A 13,010-nucleotide genomic window follows, 5' to 3' on the forward strand; every position below is an offset into this window, starting at 1 on the left:
TATATATATAGTCAAGAATGTAGCTAAAGTAGGTATTTGAGTTGACAGAATTTTATTTTTGTGATACATATTTAAAAAATGAAAGTGACCTTAAATATTAACACTCAACCAAAATAAAGTACATTTATCATATTGAGTTAATACAATTTTTTTGTGAAAAAAATGAAGGTAATGTTTGGATTTTCTGTATCACTATGCCTTTTATCATAGAATATTGGGAGTTGATCTTTATTGTAGATTGTAGTCCATTTCACAAACATACAAAATCATTAGTGATGGAAGAATGGTTTACTCAAATTTCCAATTTCCTCATTAAAAAGAAAAAAATATGTTTAGCTTTTTGGCTCCGAGATGTCACCAGCTATATTATTCCACTATGATTTCCTATCTTGATATTTAGTAGTCGAGTTAGAACTATAATCCTGGTTTAGTTTTTTTGTTTGTTTGTTTGTTTTTGCTTTGTTTTTCCCTTATAACACACTGCGTCTCAGAGTTCCATGCCATGTTCACCCCAGGTATGTGGAAACTTGGGGAGTGGATGACTGAAATGGGTTTTGTTGTTATTGATTGTTTCTACTTCTTGCATCACTTTGGCTGTCAAAGATACATACCATGAATGAATAATTAATGGTGCAAGGTCAGGTAAGGCAGTGAAAATCACTAATCTCATCCTCTTCACTTTCTAACACCAGGTACCCCATTATAATTAAGAAGTATCTTATAATGTAATGATTACATTGACTTGGTTTTTAAATAAATCACGCTAGCTATGGTGCCTTTTAAAAACCCAAAACTAATGAAGAAGAAGGTATTTTAACAGTCTAAATGATTATTTAGAAAGAATGTTATAGGGGGAGTTTGAGTTGATTGGGAGATAGGCTTAATCTTTCTACTCAGGGATTGCAAGATTCCAATGCTAGGCTCAAAGGAAAATCTAAGAAATGCTGGTTGCCTTAGTTACAGTGTTTTTGTTTGTTGCTTTGTCATAGACTGCCTCTTTAAGGTGTGCCCTATGAACCGATATTCTGCCCAGAAACAATATTGGAAAGCTAAGCAAGCCAAACAGGGGAACCACACAGAGGCAGCCTTGCTGAAGAAATTACAGGTAAGGGCCAGGTTGCCATTTGTCTAGCTGAGGCTAGACCAAGACCAGCAATAACAAGTGATCTGTTTTGTATCTCAGTGATTTTGCTTAATGCACAGAGATTTTAGAATAGAGGTAGCAGCACACTGAAAGTGGAAGAGACTTAAGTTATAGGGTGTGACCACTGATTTCCTGGCATGTAGCTAATATATTCCTGCTATTTTTTAGGGTGTGCCAGACTAATTCAAAGATTCACATCAAACTGGAAACCATTCAGAATCTCTGTAGGAGTATCAGATCCAGTTATATTTTACTTGGCATCGTACCTCATTTTTTTCCTGAAAGACTAGAAAAAGAACTGAAAGTCTGTTGCTTCTGGTTTGGGCTGAATGTAAAGTTGATAGAACTTAAATTGTGTGTTATTAAAATTCCTGTTACTTTTGAAATTGAAACTATTTTGAGACTTTTGAAATTCACCTACTGTTTCTATATTCTGTTTGGTTTGTCTAACAATATTCCTTCTGAAGCTAATTGTAGAAGACCAAAGAGCCTGGTACTTTTCTGAAATTTTCAACATAGAAGCATCCCAAGATATATTTGGCCACATTTCAACATTACCATGAGAGAATGATCATACTATATTATAATCATTTAATTGTTGGTTCTCTGCCCCCAGCACTAATAGTAGAGCAATCAGCCTAATTCATTCATGGTTATAGTCTTTGTTCCTAAAATGACCCTTGTTTCTTTGTCAACTATTTTACCCTGTTTACTATGTTTCCATGATGAATATTTGCTAACCATTTTCCAGCATGCTGCAGAACTGGAACAAAAACAAAATGAATCAGAGAATAAGAAACTGTTGGGAGAAATTGTGAAATACAGTAATGTTATACAAGTAAGTCTATTTACTTTCTTTAAAAAAAAGGTGAATATTTTATGGGTAATTTGTGTCTGTTAGGAATGCCAAGCTGCATTAAAATTTGGGGATACAACAATTTGTTCTTTGATGGGAATTATGGATATTGTGTGATATTTTCAGTTGATGTTCAGCATAGTATTCTGTATGTTCGCAAATAAGTCTGGTGAGCATACACATAGGAAGTGTACTTATCTAGGTGTAGGTAAAGGTATTCCACCAAAAGGAGGAGAACAGGGAAACATACTTTCTAAAGGTCTATAGTAAAACCCTCCTTTAGAATTAGTGGGACTAACATGTAACATATGAAGCTTTATCTTTGCATTTGGTAGAGAGAGGAGTGTTCATGTTGTACTTTCAGATGGGAATTATCTTTGAGTTGTTATTAAAAGGTTTATTTCAATGAGTTGCACCACTGATTTATCTCAGCTGCATTCCTCTCCTGTGCTTCACTTAGATCTTTCAGCTCTTTACTTGGCTATTTGTTAATATGCCCCACCTTATTCCAAAAAGAATGGAAGGCATTTTTTAAAATACATACCACGTACACTAAAATGAAATAAATAAGGCGACTGGGTCAAAGAGAAGATAGTGCTTATATGAAAAAGGTGACGTCAGGGGGAGGCATGTTTATAAATACCATATTTTGAAGGCTGGACACATTTGGCTAGAAGCCTTTTTGTTGCTGACCTTGCTGTATGGAAAGCATAATATATTATAGCCCTCACATAGGAAGTCCTTACCATAGAACTAAGTCCAGGTTCTAGAAGCACACATGTTCCCAGGAAGAAGACCAGAGAAGTATTCCTCCAATGAGCCCTCATAAAGAGGACACTGTTTCATATAGTAAGCGCTAGCCTTAACAACTTATTACAGAAAATACTACAATGAGGTGTTTCATAGAGCTGTTTTAAAAAATAATATCACCTGATGTTTTGTATTTGGCCAATGGCAAAATACCAGTGTTCAGGACTGCCCAAGCGGCCCTCTGCTGGGACAAGATGAGAGTGCCTGAATCTGCAGCTCCCCTAATGTAGGACTTTATCTAATGAACGATGATACAATACCTGTGGCATGGGTGGGTTGCATGTCCCTTGAGAAATCCTCCCTAAATAGAGTTTTTCTTAACCAAGTTTTGATCAGAATTAAGTGCCAGCAAGTTGTTTCTTGTCAAGAACCTGAAGTGCAAATGTTAGCATTACCAGCTAGGGGCCAAGCTATGTGCTCTAAAAAGGTGGATTCCAAAGGAGTGGGGCTGGACCATGAGGGTTTCATCAGTTCATGAGATAATTTCTTTCTTATATTGTGGATATTAAAATGACCATTCTGTTTTGGAATGATTGTAATAATAGACAGGAAGGTTGTTTGTTTTGGCTTTCCTACTCAGTAGAATACGGTCTTGGAGAGGTTTTGCAAATGGCACCCAAAAAGTCTGAGAAATGGCACATTCATGCTCATCTGAGAAGGGAGTAGGATCAGTGAGCAGGGATTATTGAGGATGCAAAGCCTGCCTGTTCACACAGGAAGAAGTAGGGCTGTCCTTGGCAGGGATGGTTAATAACACTAAGTGGTTTGGTGCATTATTTTAGTTTCTTGGTTATTTTTTTCGTGTATTCTGTTGTGTCTGTGCAAGAATTGAAAAAATGTTTGGAATTTCCTGGTCTCTTTTGGGACGCTTGGTTTTATCCTATTATTTATCAGTAGATAAAAATGGTTCAGAGGTATCCTCTGGTTTGATTTCTCCATGTGCCCAGTTCATAGGGGGCGGGGGGTGGAGGTGAAGAGGAACCCGAAGAAAGTCAGCTTGGAAATTCGATGGTGAGTGTGAAGTTTAAAAAGACCTCTTTTGTTTGACTTGCACCCCAAGTGGTGTTATGTGGGTTCAACATATAGGTACAAGCATACACATGTAATTAACAGAGGACATCAAAGAATAAAGGTGGTAATGTCTTTTTCCCTACAGCTGCTGCATATAAAAAGCAACAAGTATCTGACTGTCAACAAGAGATTACCTGCTTTATTGGAGAAGAACGCCATGCGTGTGTCCTTGGATGCTGCTGGAAATGAAGGGTCTTGGTTTTATATTCATCCCTTCTGGAAGCTGAGAAGCGAGGGCGACAATGTATGTAAAAATAAAATTAAGAGAGCAACAGTATGTTCATAAAGACAATAATTCTTAATAAGTGAAAGAATCCAGATAGCACAAAGAAATGATACGTAGTTTTCAATCGACACGTTATTTTTATGGTCGTACGTTTAATAGGTTAAAAGTATTTATTTACAGTGCAAATTATGCTTGGGAATCATGAAAAGACAAAATTCAAATTAATTAAAAATCATCTTCCAGTTGAAATTCATGTGAAAGAATTTAAGTAATGTTAACATTGGCCGAACCTTTCAAAGGGTAGAGTTTGCTTCCTTTCTTAATCAGGAGGGAGCATGGTTGTAAGGAGAAAGCTATGCTTAGGAAGTGTTGTTTATCCCTTTGAATTAATAGAGTAACAATGAATTATGCCAGTATTTCATTTATTGGCTCTATGGTCAGCTGTTTACAGTCTATACATCTTAAAGATGCATAATGTATGAGGAGCTATAGGTGGGCGCTTGTTGATGACAGTATTGAAAATACATTTTGGAATACATGTATGTCATATCATGTAGATTTTAGCAGCTGCTAAAGTATTTTCTGCTAGAAAATTTATAGAGTAGGGAAAATAAAAATTATGTGAAATGGTTCAATACATTGTTATTTATTTTCATTTGTAATAAATGAAGTAGCAAGTGACAGTCCCTAGCACATGGGGAATGCTCCATAAATGCTGAATAACTTTTTATGAATAGAATACTTTGCAAATATTGGGTCAGGTGATCAAGAAAATAGTTGCGATTAAAAAAAAATTAACATAAAATCCAAGCAATATAAAAATATAATTATTCTGATAGTTTTCTCAGTGCTTTGATTACATTTTAAATATGTTTTGGATATTTCTTGTCCTAGAAATGTCCTCTTTTATAGTGAATCTATTTTTTCTGGTGAATTTTGAAATATACATTCAATTCCACAGGATGCAAGCTTCATGGTTTAATTTGGTTAATAAATTATCTGATGATACCCTCTTTAGGTAAGGTTTGGGAGGCGCATGGCATGCAGGAATGTAGTGCACTTTAAGTCTTGTGTTGGAGTCCTTAAAAAAATAAGCCCTACATGTTTATTTTTTGGCATCAAGTGATGTGTGCTGTGAGCATGATATATATCTTAACTTCAGTAGGTAGTTAATTACAATCAACTCTCAATTATTTAGGGACTGACTATGTAGTTTATGAACAACCTATGTCTTTTGGTGCCCTTTCTTGTAATGCTTGCTTCCCTCTCTGGTCTCCCACCGAGTAGTGTCCCTGGCTGTAGATGGGCAGTGAAAATCAAACTGTGAAAAAAGCAAAACCTGAGCTCAAGTTCTGAGGGAATATGAGGAAATGATTGGATAAATTAGGGCCTTTGATTCACTGTGGATTTTATTAATTCATTCTGTTTACTTATTCATTCTGTCTATTCCTCTCCTTGCTCCCAGATGCCTTTATAGGATCAACTGAGAGTTGAATGTAATGAACTATTTCAAATAATTAGTTGTCCTGGGGTGGGGGGAACCTACCACCCAAACACTTCATTTTGGTAAAATGGACAATGTAATTGTTAAGTGCAATATAGAAATCCTCCTTATATAGATGTGCTCCATAAAGCATGGCTAAAACAACCTTCCACATTGCTTTTTGCTGTAGCAGCTCATTGTTTTTGCTCACCACTATGTAGCTATTGTGTGTGATTAAGGTTGCTGTGAAAACATAAGCACACCCATAGTCCTCTGTTTGCCACTTAAATGTATAGCAATGCTCATTTTCTTCCCCAGGAATAGGTGGCATTCCCTAGCAATAAGTATCGTTCTAAAATTCTAAAATGTAGGAAATACTATCATGTCGTAGTAAGTGATTTAATTATTACTGATTTTTCTTAAAAGTGTATTAAGCTAAGAAGAAATTGAAAGGTTCAAAGGACTTTTAAAATGATACTCTGCCATTTAGCAAGTAGTAAGTTGTGATTTAGGTTGTAAGTATCCAATAAGATGTTCGGTGACTGAAATGAAACTTAAGAACGAGGCTGATGAGGGGCGCCTGGGTGGCTCAGTTGTTTGAGCTTTTGATTTCAGCTCAGGTCATGATCTCACAGTTTGTAAGTTTGAGCCCCACGTTGGGTTCACTGCTGTACTCTCTCTCTGTCTCTCTCTCTCTAAAAATTAAACAAACATTAAAAAAAGAAAAAATGAGGCTGATGATAGTCTGGGGAGAAAAATGCTCATATCCTCAAAAATGAGCGGTTTCTATCATTTAAGAACACTTATGCCATATCTTACAGAATTGTCAGTTGGATGGGTTTTGGGGGAAAAGAGATTCAAGGACCCCTCAACTTTCAGCTGTATAGAAGCTCTTCCTTGCTGTTGAATAGTTAGAAAGTCATTGGGGATAGCAGAGTATGTAAATATTTCATTTTCATTTATTTTCCCAAGATTCAGTGTTTGTTTTTTTAATTTTCAACTTTGATCTAAGAAGTTATTACTTCTTAACCTTGATGGTAGATTTTGAAAAGGAGAAAAGCCCAGATCTTCCTCCAGTCAAGAGAAAAATTCAACTCTTAGGGTAAGAGCCTCTTCAAATAGCAAGTAGATTTTGCTATTTTGCAAAACTAGGTCTCTTGGAATTCTAGCAAAGGTAGGACTAGATCCCTGGTGTTTTGGTTTTTATTGCAGTGTTCTTTTCACCAGGCCAGGTGCCACTTCAAAAGAAGGGTAGCTGCCAGTGGCACTGTATTGCTCTTTATTTGCAGTAAAATCTCAACTTGAATCTTACATGACTGTTGCTTAGAACCAACAGAAGTGCTTTTGAAATTGGAATTTTTAAAAGATGATTTTGTACTAGGGTGAGTGTGTCACGGCAGAAAATGATTGCAACCTCAAGTTCTGTATTAAATACATAGCATCTGGGAAGGCATCTGACCACATTGGTGGATCAGCCCCAAGTTCCATATTTACCGCTTTATCCAATTAGGTGTAAGTTCCCCAAGAACAGGGATTATTTCTCACATGTTTGTATTCTTTTTGGCACCCCTTACTGTTCTTTTTATTTCTTTTGATTAGTATCTTGTCCATTTCATTTTCAAGTTGTTGTTTTGTTTTGTTTTGTTTTTGTTTTGTTTCAGCTTGGTTACTCAAAGTCACCATTGTCAAGAACAAGACAGAGGACTTGGAAATCAGTGAATTGATGTTAGATTCTCTTTGTGAATACCATTCTTTTTTTTTTTTTTTTAAATTTTTTTTTCAACGTTTATTTATTTTTGGGACAGAGAGAGACAGAGCATGAACGGGGGAGGGGCAGAGAGAGAGGGAGACACAGCATCGGAAACAGGCTCCAGGCTCTGAGCCATCAGCCCAGAGCCCGACGCGGGGCTCGAACTCACGGACCGCGAGATCGTGACCTGGCTGAAGTCGGACGCTTAACCGACTGCGCCACCCAGGCGCCCCTTTGTGAATACCATTCTTATGAAACCTTGGTGCTTGGAACATTTTGGCTATATGGCTGGTCTCTTAAAAATATACAGTATAAGGGACGCCTGGGTGGCTTGGTCGGTTGGGCGTCCGACTTCGGCTCAGGTCATGATCTCACGGTCCTTGAGTTCGAGCCCCGCATCGGGCTCTTTGCTGACAGCTCTGTGTCTCCCTCTCTCTCTGCTCCTCCCCAGTTCATGCTCTGTCTCTCTCTGTCTCAAAAATAAATAAAAGCTAAAAAAAATTAAAAAAATATACAGTATAAGACTTTATGGGTGGTGTTTTGAAATAAATAGAACATATGGATTGACCCAAAGCTTACAGAAAAGTACACTAAAATAGTAAGACTTAGGTCAGTGGATATAGGTGCAAACAAAAAAATTCTTTTAATTGAAAAGACACAGCTGAAATATATCATTATATTTAGTAGCTTATTGACTAATATTTATATGATGCAGATGAGAATGACATTGTAAACCAAATCCAGTTGTTCCTTAAGAAATTGGAAGATCAGACACAGCACTGGCAAGATGTGTATTAAATCCCAGTATTCGTAGTATGGATGATGATGTGGACTTCTGTCCGGCTCTGAGAGTTAGAGCCACTTTGACGTCATGTGCAGTAAGAAGTGTGTGTGTGTGTGTGTGTGTGTGTGTGTGTGTGTGTGTGTGTGTGAGTTGTAGAAGGGGATGGTGGAAATATGTTTATGTCATGTTGGCTTTTGTATGTTTTTGTTTATTTAATTTTTAAAACTACTTACCAATTTTGGTTCACAGATAGAAAGCAATATAAAGATGTTTCACTTAAAGTCTCTTACCCTTTTTTCCATCTCCCCAGTTTTTGCCCCCTGCACCACAGTTAACCTCTGGAAAGATTTCTTATGCATGTACTTTTACTCCTTCCCTCTCCTTTTAACACAAATAGAGCCCACTCTGTTTCCTCACCCTCTCACTTAACACCTTTTCTTGGTGGTGTTCCCTTATCTGTGCATAGAGAGCTTCTACAGTGGCTTTTGTGAGTTAGGCACCAGCACCTGACTGATGATGACTTGAAAGGCGGGTGATGAACAGAGACCAATTCTAGAAGCTACTTCTGCAAACTAAGAACAACTACCTTCGCTCGAATAGTGAACTTGAAGCTTCTCTATCATATTTGAATCTCCAGATATAGTTTGTGACAGCACTACTATGTGTAAATGTAGACTTCTGTATATAACCCACAAAATCTTAATTTATATTGGAAATATGACATTATATTCCTGAAAGTCTTGGTCTAGGTTAAGATACAGGAAGAAGTTTTGTTTATTCTTATTTTCTGAGTTCTGATTTGCTTTTCAGTTTTCTCTCAAATTAATGTATTCTCATATTCAGTTCGTACAAAGTATGCAAAGAGAGGTATTGTTTTTCATTTCTGAGATGGTAAGAAATTTCATATGAGAATTAAGAGTATAGGTCCTACAATAATAAGTCTTCTAATGGATTGTCACAAGAGAGACTTTAATAATTCCAAAATTAAACTGTTCATTATCATTAAGAAAACATAACTTTATTTCCCACAATTTGAATTATGAATATAAATTCTTAAAAAAATTTTTTTTACATTTATTTATTTTTGAGAGACAGAGAGAGACAGAGCACAATCAGGGGAGGGGCGGTGGGGGGACACAGAATGCAAAGTAGGCTTCAGGCTCTGAGCTGTCAGCACAGAGCCCAATGCGGGGCTGGAACCCTCTAACCATGAGATCATGATCTGAGCCGAAGTCGGACGCTTAGCTGACTGAGCCACTCAGGCGCTCCTATGAACAGAAATTCTTGAGGGTAAATTGGTCATCGTTAATGACAACATAGATGAAAAATCAACTTAGACTTACTTCTCTAGAGCATTTCTACCAAAACCAATTAAAAAATATTATGTATATTTTAATTAGTTTTTTAAGTGATCTCTACTCCCAACATGGGACTCAAACTTATGACCTGAGATCAAGGGTTGCGTGCTCTACCGACTGAGCCAGCCAGTCAGTAGAGTCAGTTTTTTAGCTTTTTTTTTTTTTTTTTGACTTAAAAATGAATACCAAGTTTAAAGAACAATATTAGTTTGGGATGTTTAAGATAAAAGTCAACCAGGTGCTTAAGGACCAAACAATAAACATATTTCTACCAGGTCATACCTAATTGTGCATTTCCTGAATCCAGATGGCATTAGAATGTTTAATAGATTTCTGAGATTATGGGAAGGATCAAATTTCACAGACTTGTTTTTAATTCCCTAGATAATACATGTATGACATTTTCTCCTCGCACTTGAAGTGGTTCAAATATTTAGGCAGATTGTTTGTGGCGGATGTATTCACTCTCTTTGGTGTGCACATGGCAAGAACCTCGTGTTGAGGTGAATTGTCCTATTTATCGACATTAAAAAAAGTTCTTACTGAAATGGGAGACTAATAAGAAAAGGATCTACACTGGCTTTATGAATCCAGGCTGATAGGCATTATGAACATGATTACATGATCATTAATCAGAAGACATTTTACCTCAAGGAGAAAAAGAATTGAACTAAGATTTGTGTGTTAGGTCAATAATGAGGACTTCTGTGCAGTTGTTTTGAGCTTCAAACGGAGCACCACAGATCCACTCAGTGTCATGGTTGCAACTTATTTCTGATTCCTAGATTGTCGTAGGCGACAAAGTTGTTTTGATGCCCGTGAATGCAGGACAACCACTGCATGCCAGCAACATAGAGCTTCTGGATAATCCAGGGTGTAAAGAGGTAAGTTCAGGTGGAAAGAAAATGAATTTTATATTCATTGTGAGAGAAAAAAAAGTCATGTAGCTTCATTTATTGTTTTCATGAGCATAACCCCAGTTATAGTAATTAATATTCCTAAGATCCACGTAGATAATGATTGCTAGTTTTGGATGGTATTTGTATTGAGGTACATACCTCATTGTCCAAAGTTATCTTTTTTCTCTCTTTTTACCGTTTGGAGGAATAATTTCTGGTACAAAACGGAATGCATAGTCTTATAACTTAGCATTTCTTCATTAATAGGTGAATGCTGTTAATTGCAACACGAGCTGGAAAATCACTTTATTTATGAAATATAGTTCCTATCGAGAGGATGTACTAAAAGGAGTAAGTATGTGCTACATGGAACATTTGCGAGAAGAACTGAAGGCAGTCTTACTGAAATTCTACATGCGAAACCTGTGTATTCACTAGTATTCATACTTCAGAAGATGGTTATAGACCTTAATACCCACACTGAGTGTTTCATTGAGTTTTCCTCTTTTTGGGACATATAAATAATCATTAAATGCCAAGTAACTAGCAGAAGGGTACAGAGTATAAAAACCAGAAAGAGACATCTGCTTCATATGTCTATTTGTTCAGAATTTTCTTGGAAATACAGTTTTATTTTCCTCTTTTCCTAGGGTGATGTTGTTAGATTGTTTCATGCAGAACAAGAGAAGTTTCTGACTTGTGATGAATATGAGAAAAAACAACACATTTTCCTTCGTACAACCTTGCGTCAATCAGCCACTTCTGCTACTAGTTCTAAAGCACTCTGGGAAATAGAGGTGTGTAAATATTTTTGGATTTAATAAGTATTTATATAAAAAATTATATAAATTTACTAGTAAATCAGATTTACTAGGCTGATTATTTTATTATTATAGGCATCATTTGTGATAAGTTGATAAAAGAGTAATATTTGTGAACTAACTTGTCCTCCTCATTACTATGATCAGTTTGAATTCTTACTACTTCCTTTACCTATTCTCTCTGGCGCATCTCTCTCTCTCTCTCCCCCTCTCTCTCTCTCACATCTAATAAGAGCATATATAGATGTTGCTTTTTAAAAATCCATTGGGAAATGTTGTGAAGATTGATCAGACTGCAGGCAATGTGCCTCAAATGGCACTGGAGTTAAGACTGGAATATGACAACTCACTTTAAGTGAAGATAGATATCAGAACCGCACAGTAACTGAGAAGAACATTTATGTCTTCAGGGGATGCCATTTTTATGGGAATGAGGAGACCCATAGTTAAGAATTCATCCATCCTTTAAAAAGTCATTGCCAGTATGACAGAGTAATTAAGAATTGTAAGGTATGGATTTTTCTTTAAAGGATCTTTCTATACCATGGAGGAGATAAGATAGATGTAATTACTCATGAACGAGCCAACATTTGATAAGTTCCATCCTGATGTAATGGACATCTAAGGCTATAGCAGTGATTTGCAATCATTTTAAACCCATCACTCCCCTTTTACAGCATATATTTTGTGGCACTTCCTTTAATAGCTTAAAATAGAATTCATAGGTAATATTATTTATAGATTTTCATGATTAAAAATTGATAAAATGCCTAAATTTCAAAATAAAGAAGAAAAGGAAAATGATTTGTAATAAAATAATATGTATTTCAACATGTAAATAATTGCTTTAGAAGGTATAATATTTGTACGTATCTTGAATAAATGCATTTGGACTTGAAAGAAGTGGTAGGAGATGAGGATCTGAAGACATTCTATGCAAGTACAGGAAAATGAACGAGCAGGGGCAAACGTGGGCCCTTGAATTATATCTCGTGTTAGAAGAAGTAATAACAGAACATACTTATTTTTCACATGATGAAAAAAAGAGGGAAGTAACCCTGCTGAAAGAGGGGTAACGGCACACATTACAGACTATTGAAACAGACAATGAGGAAGTATGATGTTTATTCCAGTGAGCTGACCCTTAATTATAATAGTAACATCAAAATAATTCTGTAGGCTTGGTTTGGATAATTCTGCCATGGTTTAGAATAGAGATGAAATTGTACAACAAACATATTTCCTATCTTTATTTTTATTATTTCAAAAATTTTTTTAAAGTTTATTTATTTGGGGAGAGAGAGAAACAGAGAAGCTCTATTCTACTTTTCTCTGCTTTCTGTTCCAGTGGAATGACTCCAGAACCCTGTTGATGAGGCTTCCTACCCCTGTGATACAGTGGATCACTTAGAAGGCTGTGACTTGCAGGATTTTTGTATCTTGGCCAATGCCTGATGATGCCAAGAGCAGCCTTGCAAAATCATTGTGATAAATGATGACACTCTGTATCTCCAAATTGTCCTTTAGGGAGCTATATGAGCATTGCTAGATGCACTACTGTATAGGCTAGGAATTCTTAGTCTGCGATCTGTGGTGAGCTTCAAGTTATTTGTTAACCTCCAGCAATTGTGTGCAAAATCTGTGTATGTATGTGAGACAGCTGATAGACTTGAGCATTCTCAAAGGTATCAATGTCTTTGTCAAAGGAGTTAGAGTATAGCCAGTGTGATTTGTAAAGGATTTGTGGAAGAAGTTTGAGAACTTAGCCTTTTAGGATGGGTAGGTTTTTGATCACAGGGAGAGTGTTT

The 13,010-nt window shown here is 36.4% G+C and overlaps 1 protein-coding gene across 5 annotated transcripts in view; it reads left to right on the plus strand.

Moving 5' to 3' along the window:
• The window catches only part of ITPR2 (inositol 1,4,5-trisphosphate receptor type 2), a 509,643-nt gene that overhangs the window by 100,716 nt on the left and 395,917 nt on the right, over nucleotides 1-13,010 (plus strand). For all 5 annotated transcript variants that reach the window (XM_040488608.1, XM_040488604.1, XM_040488605.1 and 2 more), the window contains 6 exons: nucleotides 990-1,105; nucleotides 1,896-1,982; nucleotides 3,967-4,125; nucleotides 10,268-10,366; nucleotides 10,649-10,732; nucleotides 11,032-11,178. In XM_040488608.1, the coding sequence (XP_040344542.1) occupies nucleotides 990-1,105; nucleotides 1,896-1,982; nucleotides 3,967-4,125; nucleotides 10,268-10,366; nucleotides 10,649-10,732; nucleotides 11,032-11,178 (692 nt within the window). The remainder of the gene's footprint in view (nucleotides 1-989; nucleotides 1,106-1,895; nucleotides 1,983-3,966; nucleotides 4,126-10,267; nucleotides 10,367-10,648; nucleotides 10,733-11,031; nucleotides 11,179-13,010) is intronic.

The sequence above is a fragment of the Herpailurus yagouaroundi genome, unplaced genomic scaffold (genome assembly GCF_014898765.1).
Source record: "Herpailurus yagouaroundi ecotype Mexico unplaced genomic scaffold, PumYag 166, whole genome shotgun sequence".
In the NCBI taxonomy this organism is placed as follows: domain Eukaryota; kingdom Metazoa; phylum Chordata; class Mammalia; order Carnivora; family Felidae; genus Herpailurus; species Herpailurus yagouaroundi.